This window comes from Leptosomus discolor, chromosome 1, assembly GCF_034619465.1.
Source record: "Leptosomus discolor isolate bLepDis1 chromosome 1, bLepDis1.hap2, whole genome shotgun sequence".
Classification (NCBI taxonomy): Eukaryota; Metazoa; Chordata; class Aves; order Leptosomiformes; family Leptosomidae; genus Leptosomus; species Leptosomus discolor.
Window position 1 is genome coordinate 144,640,824 of NC_141391.1, and position 16,178 is coordinate 144,657,001.

At 39.7% G+C, this 16,178-nt stretch overlaps 1 protein-coding gene across 1 annotated transcript; it reads right to left on the reverse strand.

Moving 5' to 3' along the window:
* Positions 1-1,030: 1,030 nt before the first annotated feature.
* LOC104347217 (sulfotransferase 6B1) lies at positions 1,031-8,954 on the reverse strand. Its single transcript, XM_009952182.1, has 6 exons — positions 8,810-8,954; positions 7,806-7,990; positions 6,704-6,830; positions 4,192-4,286; positions 3,016-3,202; positions 1,031-1,149 (listed from the first exon to the last, which is right to left on the reverse strand). Exons 1-6 carry the CDS (start codon positions 8,952-8,954, stop codon positions 1,031-1,033), a joined length of 858 nt encoding a protein of 285 aa, XP_009950484.1.
* Between the last annotated feature and the right edge of the window lie 7,224 nt (positions 8,955-16,178).

Sequence of the window (16,178 nt, forward strand, 5' to 3'; positions counted from 1 at the left end):
CTGCTGATACCTTGGAATTGTGTGGTGGGGGAGAACTAGTTTGGGGAGAGATGTCCTTAAAGACAGCCTGCACAGCAAATTGAAGGTGAGGACAGCAAACACTTCACAGAATACATCAGGAGAAAAATCTTTACTGGATTCGTAGAACAGTCCCTCAGATGTGAACATAGACAGCTGATTCTTGGAAAATGTGTCTTATCAGAGCAGGTCAAATAAATAAGTCATGTTCAGATTAAACTGTCTCTGAGTAGTGGTTTGTTTGCCACAGTGGAACTGGAGTTCTGTTGCACAAGGACTGTGAAGTAAAATGGTACTCATCAAAACACTGGAAACAAGTGTTTTGCAGGAAGAAAGTCAAACAGAAAACCCCCATGTTCATAGATCCCCAGTATATGATGCAGAAATGTACATGGGTTTGCATCAGTTGCATTTAAACCACAAAGACTATACAGTACCTAACCCAGAAATAAGTTACATCAAAGAACTACATATGGGGGGGGGGAAAGAATATTTTATAAACAAACTTCACTTCAGGTCTTCAAATGTACAGCTGCAGTTTTCAACTTCAGCATCAATAACAAAGTCTGATAAGATAGGCACCTTCCAAATCACCGTAGATCAGGGAGGGAGCAAGTCTGGTGTCAAATCTTCAGTCATTTTCTTATGATATATTTTTAGAGTTCTTATATATTCAGATTCTTGTGGGTTTGTTTTTCGTTTTCTTTTCTTAACATCTTAGGTAAAATTGCTAAACCGGTCCATTTGTATCCTTCTAGAGCAAAAAATAAATAAAGGATAAATTGGATTTGATTGTAGAAAAATGGGTCTGACACCTGACTGTATACGTCAGCCCGCTGCAAACTGAGTTCAGCTCTGGCATTATGTCAGAATTTTCCTGCCCTCAAAATCTCATGTTTACAATCCTTTCTATTGGGAGGATTGTAAACTGACTGCGAGCCCCCATTTAGACTTCCCTGCCAATTGCTGTATCTGTGTTTGTTAATAACTGGCTACTGTTCTTCACATGGAGTCAAAATTCATAGGTGAGACTTTTTGCCATTTTGCTGAGTTTCATTTTCTCATTAAATATCTCCTCAAATCTTCGATTCTGTTTTGGAGTGAAATGATTCTTCCAATCACCAACAGCACCTAGGAGAGCAGGGGCAGAAAAAGAACAATGAGGCCAGCAATATATAGTGCAGAAGATTATTTAAAGGCAGTTTTGTTAATGTTGCAGCTGGCACGAATTATTGATATATTATTAATCATAGTTTCTCTGGTAGGTCATGATCATGAGTAATTGTTTTATTGGTCTGGTGAGACTCTGATGGAGGCAGCTGTATCATCATCTGTAAAGGGTGTTAAAACCCTCAGCCTCAGACTTGGTTAGTGCCAACAACACTAAGTGGTATGTGAAGAGCAGCAAGTTTCCTAGACAGAATTAGAGCTCTTGGTCATCAGCAGAGAAGCGTCTTGCCATACTTCAGGTATGTGCAGTTAAAGGTCTCTGCCTGGCCTCTTTCACAGTCAGTAGAGGGAAATGGTTACTCCCTGGCTGAAATTCATCTCATCCTCATCAGCATCTAAAACACATCAAATGAATGGTGCCCCCAAAGCAGCTGCATCCCTCCATTGACTAAAGAAGACTCCTAAAAAAGGAGCCCAGAGTGACCTGATCGATGAATCCCACCCTCACACCCAGTCCTAATCTCTCGGGCTTGCTACAGATGAGTGTCCCACTACTTAAGTGGGCAGTTAACTACTTCTGGGTGACCATGCACACACATGTTCAGTAAAGTATTTCAACTGTTACCCAGTTTAAGCAAACAGGAGATTGTTTTTTAAACTGACATATTTTAATGAGACAATGCTTAGTTTCCCCTCATGTGCATCTTCTAAAGACCCTGCATCCCAGAACTGCTGACTAAGCCAGCATTCCAGAGAGCAAGGACGAGAAAAGAGAATGTGAAGAGTAATATAAACATGTAAATCTTCTGTAAACTGGCTGAAACTAGCTAAAACCCTGGGATTTGCATAGGAGCTGCTTGGAAGTGAAACTGTTGGGATTTTTCATTTTTCAACATAGCTTTGTCAAAGTTCACCAGCTTAGAAAAGTGTATCTGAGTCTTTTTCTTTTTCTTTGCTTTTTACTGGCAGATTGTGTTTTGGCATTTGCTTCAGCTCATTGGTAAAAATATTCTGAATTAGAAAAATGTACCATTTCCGTATTTATAAATGAAAACAAGTTCTTCCTAACTGAAACAACCCTTAGTTTTAAACTGTTAATTATTGTTCAAAAATTAACTAAGTAAAAATAAACATCATGTTTTTGATTTACTCCTTATTCCATAATGGTTTTGATTTACTCACTATCCAAATCCAAGGAAGTTTCTGAAATGTTAGGGGCAAGAAAACAGCTCCTGCAGGTGTTTTTAAGTCACATCTGAGCTAATCACTGTTGAAGATGTTACTGTGGATTCCAGCTTGGCCATGGTCTGAAGGCTACCTATGAGGCCATCGGGTGATGGGGTTCTTTTGTTGTTGGCATTGTCAGCATGTTCCTTTTTCAGAAACATTTCAATAAGATAAGAGGTGATATGGAGGATGAAGGCTACTGGCAGTCTCCTTTGCAAGGAATGTGTCTTGCTATTTCTCATTCTAGTAAACTAAGTGACCTTTGCAGGTGATAACACAGGGGACATGTTGTAAAAGACTGATCTGGTCAACTTTTAGATAAAAAAAAGACAGATAAAGAGTAATGCTTTGTGAACCTTTCCTTTTAGCTCAGAAGCTCCCACAGAGTAATATTAGTCGGACTGTTGTTCAGACGCTTTCATGCTTCTCTAGTACAAACGTGCATTTGCATGCTTTAAGATGGGTTCAAACTGAAGGATCCTGTCACTGCTTCTCAGGGCTGACTCAAAGCATCATTACAGTCTGGGAAAGACCTGTACTGTGGCCTCTGGCTGGATTCCTACTCCTTCTGCTGTGTTAAGCCTGGCCCAGGGAACATACCTTTCCGGAAAATCAGCTTCCTGTTGGATGTCAGTGCACAAACGGTGTGACTGGGATCGCTGTTTATCTTTTCTGTGTCGCTTTTCATCTCTGAGAAAGATGACTTGTTGCAGACATCTTGGACATCATTGTCACTGACGTTTAAACCCAGGAACAAACTAATTTCCTTTACAATATTAGGGAGATCCTGAGGTATAAGAAAAATAAAACTTTTATATTTCTGAGCTGATAATCAGACTTTTAGTTGATATGAAAATGATGCTTTTTATTATATATCAAGTTTATTACACATTTATTTGCTTTCATGCAAAGCTAAACATGTTTTAGACTGTGTAGATGACAGGTATGGTAAACCTGATTCCCCTCTTACCCATACTCACAGAGATGAGTAAATGCTGAGTATGTTATATCAAATATATTTACATTGCGAATTTTACTCCTGGTTCAGGGAAAGTGTTCTGTCTCTCAGAATTATTTCACTGTCAGTAGAGAAATACTCAAAGCTCAGCTTTTGTGTAAGTAGCTTGTTTCACTGGAGATCCAACAAGTGACTCAGGATCCAAAATGGCTTGTTTATATTCCTTGTAGCGGATTTTTTTTTCTTTCCCAAAAAACTAGCAAAACTATTTTAATAGAAACACTAGAGTGTGTTTTCTATTCAGCCAAAAATTCTTTCTCTGAAAGCTAAGGTATGTTGGTGTTTGAGTTTTCTGTGTAGTGATTTCTTTCATAAAAACTTTTTTCCTACCCTCCTCAGCCTCTAATTTTCTTCTTTATTGGGAGCACAAGTCCCACTGACCATGAGTAGTTCTGTTGTCTTATGTCACTTTTTGAAAATTTCACCTGAAATGTCAGACATAGCAGGTTAATGTATGGCCCTCAACAGGTGTCCTTGGTTGGTCTTCCTGTAGGACCAAGGATGAGGAACTTAAAAAGTCTTCCTGTAGTCTGGGGAAAATCATGTAATATGTGTCCCACTCCTGCATCTATGAAATGCAACTCTCACAGGATAACAGCTCACTCATATAAAGTCCTATGCAAATACAAAATATGCCTGGAGACATACATTCACATTTTCCTTCTTTCTCCTTTTTCATTATAATTTACTCTTTGATATTTTAATTATGTTAATTCACAAGTAATGCACTCTGAAATAAGAGCAGAGAGCGTATTTACCTTCTTCATGTCTTCATAGAACAAAAACAGGATGTTTTTGTCATTTGCATGTTCTTCCCAACTTAGGAAATGATCAAACCAGGATCCGCAGACAACTGAAAAGAAAACCCGTGTAAAAGGGATTCATATAAACTTTGTTCATAAATAACTGACTGTATCTCACACATTTAGGGGAATGATCCCTTCTTAGTGTGTCCCCTGTATTCCTCTAAAATTAATTAAATTCTTTTTGTGAAGTGACTTAAACCTACAGTCCAAAGTGGTTGCCATTCTTGTTGGAATTTGGTTTTGTATCAGAGATGCAGATACTGTTCTGAGATATGATTCTGTAGTGGAAACATGCTCCACATCTAAGGAAAGGCCAGAAATGAAGGAAAATGTACTGGTCTAACAAGATCTGAGTATCTCAGCAAACGTCTGCATGTCTGTGGTCACAGGTAGAAATATGATTACCTGACTAGGAAACGAAATAAGGAGTGTGTTAAATGTTGTTAGCTCTATTATGCCCCAGCAGAGGGGAATATCTACTGTTTTTAAAAGTCGGAGAAGAATTATGTAAAGAAGTTATTAAGCAAATACATCATTCAGCCAACAGCATAGATAACTTATAGTTTTATACTTGACTCATAATACTCGTTTTGTCTAAATGCTCCTTTTGGTGAACCATGGGAAGAGAGTTAATTTCACCTTTCTCTTAAAAAACAAATTTCTGACCCTTCTGGTTGAAAGACAAGATGGACTGCACTGAAAGCTGAATTGAAAGATTCCTGTAGGGTGATGAGAAGAGGCTTGGACAGAGCAATCACAGTCCAGAACTGTGACTTTATAACTGCTATCAGAAAAGTATAATGTAGTAATGGGCATCATTTTGGTTGCAAACCTCAAGATATGATTAAATATTTTGCTGTATACTCTAGTCTGTAGCCATCTCCTACATAGAAAGCACTGCCTAACTGCAAGGCATGTGTGCTCCACAGTGTTCAGTGAAACCCTGCTCTTCTGGCCAGCCACACTTGTGTTGTGGCCAACGATAGCATAGAATAGCCCTGTTGGCTTCAGCAGTACAGTATACAGCCTTGGAGACTCCAGGGCTAGCACCACAGCTGTCTCTGTGTGTTCTCACCCTTGTTCTGAACTGAGATTAACTCTGCAGGGAAACTACAGGATCCGAATCAAGCATCACAACATTTATGTGTTTCTATTAGGAGCAAAAATGACAAACTCTCTCTCAGTATTGCCTCTTACGTAAATTTCTATTGTAACCAACATAGTTGTCTTTTTATGCCATGCATAAGTGCTCAGAAGCTAGAAGGTGGCTACTATCTTACAGATAAATGGGAGATGCCTTTAAAATTTAATATAATTGTCTTTTCTTTTTTCATTATTGTGTGTTCAGAGTTGATACTAAACAAGCCAAGATCCTGCAAATCACCGAAGCACATGCCTTAGGGCTGCTCTGAACTAGGAACACAAGATCTGAGCCAAAGCCCTCACAAGCCAGTAGGCAAATTAACTTCTGGAACTTTGACGTAAGCCCATGATGACTGCAATGGCACTTTTCTTTCAAAGTTCTCAGGCCGATCTACTATTGTTGCTGTTATCGTCTCTATGGTTGTATAGCAGGAACAGGAATAATAAAACACTAAAAATGGGAGTGGTAAACTGAAACATGATCCTGCTGTCAGCTTCCATCCCACCACTGCCACTCTTGTCCTTGGTCTTTGGACCCCATTACTAAGACAACATGCAGGCAGAGTGTGTGCAGGAGGGCTTTATGAAAGTGTCTAGACTCTGTTGAAGGACCACCCAAGGCTGCCTTCGAGACTGGAGAAGGCACTAAACCTGCAAGCATAGCTTTCAATGCAGCCTCGGCACGGTGTCCCCATGTGCCCCATTACCTGCACTTCGGCATGGCAGTGAGCCACGTAGAGCTGGCTGAGCACCTTCAACAGGGTGCCTGCCCCACCGGCTTGCTCGCCGAGGACAGGAGCTGGCTGTGGTAAGCCCAGCTGTCCTTACGTCTGCTTGGGAGGAGCTGTATATGCATACCTCCTCTATCACAGTTTAAACATGAATTCTTGGTGGGAAGAAGTCTGTTATTGTGGTTCATAAGGCAAGGTTGGAAACGCCTTAACACAGGCAAATCTGCATCAGAATCAACAAATTGTCAGGGGTTTCAGTGTTTGTGGGAAGAAATGAAATCAGTGACTTGTCTGTGAGAATATGTTTTTAACACCTATCTCAAAGAACAGCAAAAACCTGCAAAGAGCAGTTGTGCTGAAATAGTGCAGCCACTTATCAAAATGTCTTCTTGCAGGGCTAAAGATAGCATCCTATTATTTGCTCTGGTTTAGTTTGGCATTAGAGTTTATCCCAAAAAGAAAACCCCAACTAAAGTCATATGAATAAGGAGTTCAATAAGGAGTTTTCACACAGTTCACATTTCTTAAATCTTTCTGTGCATAGTAAGCTAATGCAAACTGCAAGGAGAAAACATAACATTTATCCTTACCATCTCCCTTTAAGAATAAGTCAAAGAAAACAGTCCAGGTGTCTATAGTGGGGAGGTTTGGATTATCTCTGTAGTAATGATACATGGAAACTGCAGTATCTTTTGGATTTCTGCTGATGTAGATCATCTGTAAATGAAGATATGGTTATTAATGATAATAGCCTTCCTTTATTTTAGTGGAGCTGCATGTGTAAGTATAGCATTTTCACAGGCAGTTTGCAGTGTCAAAACCCTTTCCTTTAGGATTCGTCCTTGGTGACCATGCCATTAAGATGGAAATGCATTTGCCACTGCTCAGGCAGGAGTCAGTAGTGGTTAGTAAACAATTCCATGTAGACAGAGGTGTGTCTCCTGCAGCTGGGTAATGTTTACGTTTTACAAAAGAGGCTGCATTATTTTTAACTCATGAGTCAGCATAGTATCTCATAAACCTAGCGTATGAAACTATTTACTAATTACCATTCTCAGAACAGCTGCAAAACATAAATTTTTGCCTTCTGTTCAAATTACCCTTGTCCCAAAAGCCTGGATCTGGGTAATCTGAAATTTTGAACTTCTAGCCTAAAATCTGAGGCCCAGAGCTGATTTTTGTTAAGACCTCCCACTTTAGCATGGGAGGAACCCAGAACTGTGATCTGAATCCACCTCCTGCATTTCAATTCTTATCTGTTTCCCCAATATCTCCTTTATAGGGTCTTCACAAAGCTTCAATAGGAGGGACAGAGTATCTTCACCCCCAGAATATCCTGTAAGTACCCAAGATAACTATTTTCTAAGCAAGTGCTCCAGCCGCTAGGAAATGAGAACACTCCCCATCCCTAATAATATATTTCTGATTGAAAGATGGTGGTGTTGTATTTTGTGCAGTGCCTGGTATACAAATCACGCAGTGGGTGCAGTGTGGCAGGAGTAGAACCCGATCCCTAGCCCAAGTCTCTGCTCATGTTGCTTTCAACTGCTGGTCAGCTGTGTCTCCAAAATTCACAGCAAACCACTTCTGGAAACTGTAAATAATTTGAAAATTATTAAGGAGCAACAAGACAAAGTAGATTCCTAATAGACACTTAACATTTCTTACTGCTTTTACATCTTTTTGCCTTACCTTGCATTTTTTGTTCTTAAAATTTGAAGGTAACATGTTGTAGTCTAAGTGTGTTGGAATGATTCTCTTTGATGGGACTTTATTCAGTTCCTCCAGTTTGGATATGTCTCCAAATTCAATGGGAGTTGTTAGTGTAACTTGAGTCTTGTAAAGCTTTGTTATAACTCCTGCAAGCCAGTGAGTGCCTGCAGAAAAGTAGTTTTAAGGAAATTTAAAAAAAAAAAAAAAAAAGAAGACAAGAAAAAAAGGAAGATTTGACACTGAGAAAATATGTGGAACATGCATTTTGCATATTGAAACAGCTTGCTACTGCACAAGTGATACTTCTAACTCCCAGATTCAAGAAACTTTACATAACCGAATAATCCTCTTAGCTCCAAATGTACAAATACTGGAAAAATCAGAACTGTAGCCGAAGTACAAAGTAACTCTGTGAGAAGTGTTAATATTGGTACCAAAACAATCCCAGGAGACAAACTGCTTGTCAGCTGAGAGGTGGTTATATTATTTTTAACATTAATTTTAGAATAACCTAGCATTTTTTTCCTTATAGTAATTTGAGTCTGTATATTTGGGAAGTACTCACTGAGCTGCTTCTTTGGTGTGTGCTTCTCTGCATGAGTAAGGCAGAGTGAGAGGGAATAAGAAATTAGTAAAACTCCAGCCAAAAGCCATACAAATAACTTAATACAACTCTTGACTTGCTCATAACCAAATGTGGAAAGTCTTCAGGAAAATCCTTCAAGTATAGATTTTGCTTACAAGAAATAAATATTTATTTGCTTTCCAATATGAAAAAAATTAGGTTATTTTCAATTAAAGAATCAAAATTTAGATAATTTTTTTTTTGGTAATTTGAACACTTACTGACAGAATAATATATTCACATGCTAAACCATCCTTCCCTGTTTCTTCTATACAGACATTTCCTAAGAAGTTTAAGCAGAGAACATGAAACAAACAATTGAGATTTCTTGCAATTAATATGTAAAAGTAGAACTTACCAGATTTGGGATAGGAAACCAAAAGGACATCATCTTCTCTAGCATCAAAAGTATCCAACGATTTTAAAAGTTCTGGAGAAGACCTGGTGGTAAAGGCAATCCCCTTAAACATGTGAATGAGTTCTGCCTCTCTGGGGTTGGACATGTTTGCTTAAAGTCTTGGATTCTTGCAAATCAGATAACAGTGAAATGACAAGAGGATTTAAGAGTCACTTCTAAGTCAGATGGTTTGAAGTGACAAAATGAGACCGAGCAATACGAACTTCATGCTTATATACTTTGTCATACGCCATGGAGTCCTATCAGATATTGATTTTTCCAGGTAGCTGATAAAGGCAACTGAAATATTAGAGGTAACTTGATAAATAACTGAAATGCAGAGTCATGAAAAATGGACATACTTGTCATTTATTAGCTCTCCAGATAAAGTAATGAGGTGATAGTCAAAATGTATTAATTGTAGAAAATTACAAGAATGAACATTATATATAGCCTTAAAATATGCTTAATATGCTTATTCTATAAGTTATACTTTGTTGGAATCTGGTTTAGCTTCCAAGGAAAAAGCTACATCTTATAATACTTTTTGTGAATACAAAAACAATGTCTTATTTCATGTGAGTGAAATTTTTTTGGTTTTGTTTTACCAAATATACAACAGCCTGAATTTTCAGAAGTGCAAATTGATTCCAAATGATTGAATTTTGTGATGTTAAACAACAAGTTTTTCGAACATTTTAAAATTTCAGCCTGAGGCATCTTAAAAACAGACACTTAAAGACACAATCATTTTTTAAGCTGTCATACGTTTCCATAAGAAGAGTACAGACAATAAAAATCACAAATTTAAAATAGATATTTAACATTGGCATGGATCCTGCGTGTTTCATGATTGAAGAAATTTCAGTCTTTCCACAGAATATGTGGATTCATGAAAATAAAAGTCACTTTCAGGAAAGAGGCTGTTCTCAATTAATTACCTGTTTTGAAATGTATTTTTTGAAAAATTTTGAATCTGTGGAAATCATCATTAATGTTTTTCAAACTGAAAGCTCCACTTTTGTTTAAAGTGACCTTAAAAACATGAAAGCATCAGAGTAAAATCAATATCTCAGGTTTGAATCAAATAATTTTGAAATGCTTAGTTTTTTCAATTTTGCTTTCAACAGCCACAAATTAATTTACTCATTTTCACATTCTTTTCCTCAAACATCCAATGGCTTCACTATTCCTATTGAAAATTTCCCACAGTATATTCAGCTGAGGCCCTTCAATGTCTTCAACTCGAAAACCTGCATGCAAATTTTGTTTTAAAATAAAGCAGTGCTTCAGGATTTCCCAAGTTTACCAAGGTCCCCTGTTTTGCTTTATTATTTATGATAACTTAGGTTATGTCATGGGAGCTGACTACCAAATGTCCCTCCCATGACCCATGGTAAGAAGTTAATGATTAGAGATGCCCTTCCAAGAAACACCTGAGCAGTCAAGATTACTCACAAGGAGTAAGGACAGTTACCAGCTTCTGTACTTCCTTCTTTCTAATTCAATCTCCAGAACAGCCAGCATAGTAAGGTTAATTTTTCCCTCCTTTCTTTTCTTTGCAGCATTGCCAGCCTACTAGTCAAAGAGAAGCAAAGTCAGCAAGCCTAGATTTCTCGCCTGTGTTGCCTATAAAGTTGCCTTTGAACAGCTACTGTCTGCAAACTCTGCCCTGTGCCATCAGTAAACTCTGAATTCCAGTTACGCACGGCCGAATGAGGATGAAAATAGTGGAAAATGTGCTCTGGAGAAGTGTTCCTTATTACTAGGGATGAGAGGAGATGGAGGAGTCTTTCCAGAATCAAGTGAGTCAGTGAGGGTGCAAGAAACACGTGGATACTGATGTTCAGGTAGGAGTTGGGAGATCTCTCAGTGGTGAGGAGCTCAACTTTCCTCTTGCTCATAGTCTGAAGACCTAAGCCATTGCTTCATATTTTAGGGTTTAAATCCTTAAAAATCTATCCTCTGTCAACAGTTTTCACTTTGATTACTTCAGGTATACAAATTATGTTTGAAGGTATAATGATTCCTCTTTCTGTGTTATTCTGAACATCTCTATTAGTCTGAATACAGAGATTTCTAAGTTTTATCTTGCAGTCATCGTTCCAGCCATATGCATTTAGTGCAAGCTAATAAAACTGCTTTGCCTTGACCTAGCAAGAAAAAGCTTATTGCAAAATGCACTGCATATTTACTATGCCTTTTCCCTTTGATTTCTTCCTCCATTCCTATTATGTTTTGAGTCAGCACATTTGGCTAATCTAATCACTTGGACCTTAATTAATGATTCACAAATGAAATGGCCAAGGTGTAAAACAGAAGCAATACAGTAGCAAAGAAAATTTCGATTCGCTTAAGTCATCTCAATTGCTTTTTATACTAGGTTCACTTTTCAGCATACGTAATGTTAATCCAGACGAATCAAACTGAAATTGGTCCTCTTCAAACGCTGCCTGTACTTGCAAAATAGGACCTACCCCTGCAAGGATATGGTATCCTAAATTGCAATAACTTAAGGAAAAAGACACTTTTCAGCCCCTTGGAGGAAAAACACCCCACCTTCTTATTAAGTTATTAGAAAAACTACACTAACTACCTTAGCATAAACATTATTTTAGCTACATTATCAAAGAGAGCACAGATTTAAAGAATGCCATGACAAATCCTCCATCCAACTTTAATATTTTCCTTTATCTGTATTACAATACAGAGTGCAGACTACAGCTGATGCATTTTGAACTGGATGAACACAGGCACAGCAAACTAATACCAAAGGATTCCTGTATCTGTTGCCTAGATCTCTGCCATAGGCTTTGAGGAACTTCTCCCAACAGCAGGATGTCCTTGTCCTGCTATCAGTGCAAATGGAGTGCACATTTTACCAGCAAGTTTGCAGATACTTGCTATCAGGGAAGCAATGTTAAATTCGGAGATTGGGGTCTTTCTCTGGTTTGAGTAAATTGCAGCTTGGTAGCTGGACACTGCAATCCTGCTCCTCCTGCCTCTGTATCCAACTTACCTTCTCCCATCTTTATCCCTGTCTGAGCGACTTCTTTCTGTTGCTTTAAATGACTCAAAATATTTATCAGTTTTGTACCTGCCCTGCCAACTCCACTTCAGGCTCACCGTTCTCTTCTCTGGTTGATAAAAGGCATTACCATGTACATCTCCTTCAACAGAAGATACAATACTGTTCCCCGCCAAACACATCTCAGGCAGCACGTACCAAAAGAAATAGTGACATTGTGGAAAATATGCAGATGAAGTCAGGTGTGTTGGTTACAGGAGTCAGAATTTGGATGTACATCCACAGGGTTCTGAATGTTTTTAGCTAGCACTATCAAGCATCAGTTTTCTCATTTTTTTAAATGCCCTAAGGCCATGATAGATTTCAATCTTGTCACACTGACTAATGAATGGAGAGGTAAAAATGACACTGCTGGTCATAAGGTTTTGTTGCTCTAATTCTCCACCAGATACATTGGTCACCTGCAATTAGTAGACGTTATATCCATAAAGATTGTCCCTGTGCATCAACGTAAAATTTCTACATGGGCTCTGCAGCAGTGATGAAGGAGTGACATCTTCCAAGACTATTCTAAGACAAGTGCAGAATATCAAACACAGCTGCTGTTACAAAGTGTGCAAGACTGACCTCCAACACAGAATTTCAGCCAGGAAATCCACTGTTACAGGTAAGCTGTGTAGTCCCTTCCACAGCTCCAACTTCTCTCCACAATGATCCACAGACTCATTTCTGTAGGGATGACTCTGTCCAACCTTTGCTTTCCCACATTGCAGAATAACATCCCTACTTATTTTAATGTTAACAGCTGAAGTGTGTCTTTTAAGTTTATGGTCAATGACTAATAGAGGCAGCCTGCAAAATGTTAAATACAGCATGAGTGCTCAGACTAATTGGGAAATTAGTGCACCTCAGTGCCTAGATGTCAAAAGTTTAGGAACCTAACCCTGGGCTTCTGTGTGCTTTTAAAAATCCCTCAGTCGCATGGTGGATGTAGGGCTGTCCACAACTCATGAAGAGTCAGCTGAGCTGAGTCCCATCTGTCAGGTGATGTGACTTAGCCAAAACTGCATCACTGGGATGAGCATTGCATCATTTTACACTTCCAACAGCAGTCGTGTACTTGGCAGGCTTTCTTGCAGTGCCTGGACTCTTGCAGAGACGCCTCCCTTCATTGTCCCATAGTTCAACACTAATCAAGTGCTGTGATTTAACAACTTTGATTTCAGAAGTCTCTGATGTCATAGGCATTGATATCTGTAGCAGCTACGCCCACATTCAGGAATTAGTAAATTCCTGTGAAGAAGGTCGAATCAACCATGCATGCAAAGTCATGTTGCATTTACGGCATATCAGATTATAAAATTCCTTGACCTTCTTTTATCCCTCTTGCAACAGATCATTTCCTGAGGGTATTTTGTGCCGGATCTGCAACTGATACAGCTAATCATAACAGTCCTATTGCTGCCAGCAGAGCTGTGCCCTTTGGAGACCGGGCAGGCAAATGCCACAGCTGTGAGATTACCACTACCACCCCAGCTCCTGCCCTGCAGTGGCATGTAATGGTACCTTCAAGTCCTGAACACATATGTAACGAAGACATGAGTGGGGGACAAAAAAGAAAAACAAATGAGGATTTGAACGTTCATTGGAGTAAAAAAGCTGATAACGTGTACATGCAGAAGGGCTCAGCCAGGTGAGCACTCTCCCTGGCAAGTGCTTGTCTGTCAGGGTGGGATGGACTGGGGATGTTCCCAGGTCCCCAGAGTGAGACAAGATGCCTTGGAGGTCTGGTTTATTTTCTGCTTGTCTCTGTTGTCATATCTAATGTGGAGGCTTACTGGGATAGGATCAAATGAGAGAAACTGGTTAGAGTCACTCCATTATTGCTAGTGCACCATAGCACTCAAGTGGTGATAGTGACTTCACTGGTGGCTTGAAATGGTTCCACCTTGTTCTGGTTTGTTAGCATAACTACTTAGAAATTGTCTGATATTTTGAAGAACACATTCAATAGTGGGTTATAGTATTCTATAGGATGCCAGATAAATTCCAGCAAAAAAGCCTTTTGAGATATATGTCCTTCAGAGATCTACACCCTGTGGAACATCACTCCACACAGAAAAATCAGAGCGAGACAGTCTGATGGCAAAAGCTATCCTGTCAGTTTGCACACTGACTTTAAATCCAGCAGCTGGGGAAACCAGCAATTCAGCTAACCACAGCTACCCTGGGAAGACTTGTGCACCACAACCAGTGGAAGTGTATCAAGGAGAAGAGAAGCACTTGTTTCCTTATGCACAGTGAGACAGTGCCCAGCATGCAGGTTGCCAGAGGAGCCAAACTTGGCCACCAGGGGATGGAGGTCTCCAGGTCCCCAAGCTGCACACAGAGCTTGCAGAAAGCCTCACACAGGACAGCTGATAGCCCCATTGCACCATGTCTCATTTGCCCATGTCCTTGTGACAGCCAAGGACCAGCTAAGATGTTGCAGCCTAAGTCTGGCAGGTGGCCAAGAGCGTGCACCTCTGATTTTGCTGTCCCTCCAGCCAGCCCACTACGACAACTCTGCAAGCACCTCTCTTCTCCCAGGAGGAAGTAAAGCAGCGATCAACCAGTGCCAACCTCTCCCTGACCTAAGAAGGCTGACCGACAGGCTCTGAGTCTGCATCCTATCAGTTAGGTGGTACCGTTCAGGACATTGACATGGAGCCCTGATAGTGGCTTGGCTGCAGGACCCGTATCAGCAGTACTGACCTCACATGGCAGCATGGCTACTATCTGCAGTGGAAAGGTCAGAGGAAACACCTTGGTCTTAAGAAGGGGCACCTTCACAACAGCTTAGAGGAGTCTGTGACAAACATTAATGTGGCATGTCATCAAAGACTTGCTGTCTTTTGACATTCTATGATTCTATGACATGATGGAGGTGTGGGGTTGTTTCCTCGTGTCCAAGAGAGATTTGGTCATCAGCACCTACCACTTGAGCTACAAACGTACCCTTCAGTCCCATCCATACCTGCAGACTCCTCCCCATAGCAGAGAGCTGAGCCTCACAGCCCCCATGTCAGGATGGCTCCCTCCACCTCTGCCTTCCTATGCAGCAGAGCTTCACTGTCTTGGTCCTAGCTTATCTTAAGGTCCTAGCTTATCTTAAAGTCCCTTGTTTTAAGGTCCTTTAAGGTCTCTCAGTCACAAGTTATTGGACACGAACAGACATATTCCTGTAAAATGCTACAGGAAAATCAGAAGGTGGTAGAGAGGAAACACAGCACCATGAAGAAATTTAACTCCTTCTCAACCAGAGCCGGTACAGCCTGATCCTCCCCAGAACTGTTGCTCACTCCTGGACAGACAAATTAATTCCGAAGTCCAAGCAGAAGGTACCTGCCTGGTATTTATACCAGCTTTATGTCATTTCTACACAGGGATTGAAACACAAGCAAGATGCAGACTGGATAAGTGAAACATGTTTAATACTGATTCTCTGCTTTTGTGTCCTGCAGTGGCCATGTAATATTCTGCAAACTTTTATATTACTTCTCTATTCTTATGAGGTTTTTGTATGTCCATGTGTTCTATGAACTATTTAAGCATAGATGTTTTATACAGGAAATATTTTTTACTTTTTTCTGCAAGTAGAGAATTCCTACTGGATGCTCGTCCTCTCTGGCAGAGTCAGGACCTGATTCAGAGCAAGCGAAGAACAAATCAGTCATTCTCTGACATGCAGTGTTTTAGTCTTAATATTGAGCAGAGGGAAAAAAACACCTTTTTATGTTTCCAAAGGAAAGTTTTAAAACAGATGTTTCACAGCTGCCCAGACCTTTTTCCTGAGATGGGGCACATCTCATAACTCTTTCCTTCTATCATGTGAGATATTCTGTTTTACAGACTTAAAGGTACAAATAGCTCCATAGATCCTGTAGTCTAAACACAAGTCTAACACACCATGGTTTCATCCAGTTGTACCTGATCAGATCTCAACAGCCTGTTGCACGAAGTGTAATTTCCATCTAGTCTTGTTTGAAGTCTTAATTGAAAACAACAGAGAAGTTGCTTCAGCCATTACTTTCCTGGTAGATAATTACTGCCACTGTTATACCTGTGTCTTACTGCTAACTCAGAAAAGAATTTTTTTCCAAATGTGAATAACCATGAATCACTCTACATTGTTTTTTCTACCACCTTTCTGGGAGGTGGTGAAATATAAATGGCTTAAAAACCTTTGTCTTACCTGAATTTTCCATACACACCATCATCCTAAGAGGAAGTATTACAACCAGGACTTACAACACACAGTGC

Coding starts and splice junctions, on each gene's coding strand:
- LOC104347217 (XM_009952182.1), bottom strand. CDS start 8,954: ATGTCCAACCCCAGAGAGGCAGAACTCATTCACATGTTTAAGGGGATT. Junction 6,831..7,805: donor TTAAGAACAAAAAATGCAAG/GTAAGGCAAAAA, acceptor CTTCATTTACAG/ATGATCTACATCAGCAGAAA. Junction 1,150..3,015: donor GAAGCTGATTTTCCGGAAAG/GTATGTTCCCTG, acceptor CTGCTCTCCTAG/GTGCTGTTGGTGATTGGAAG.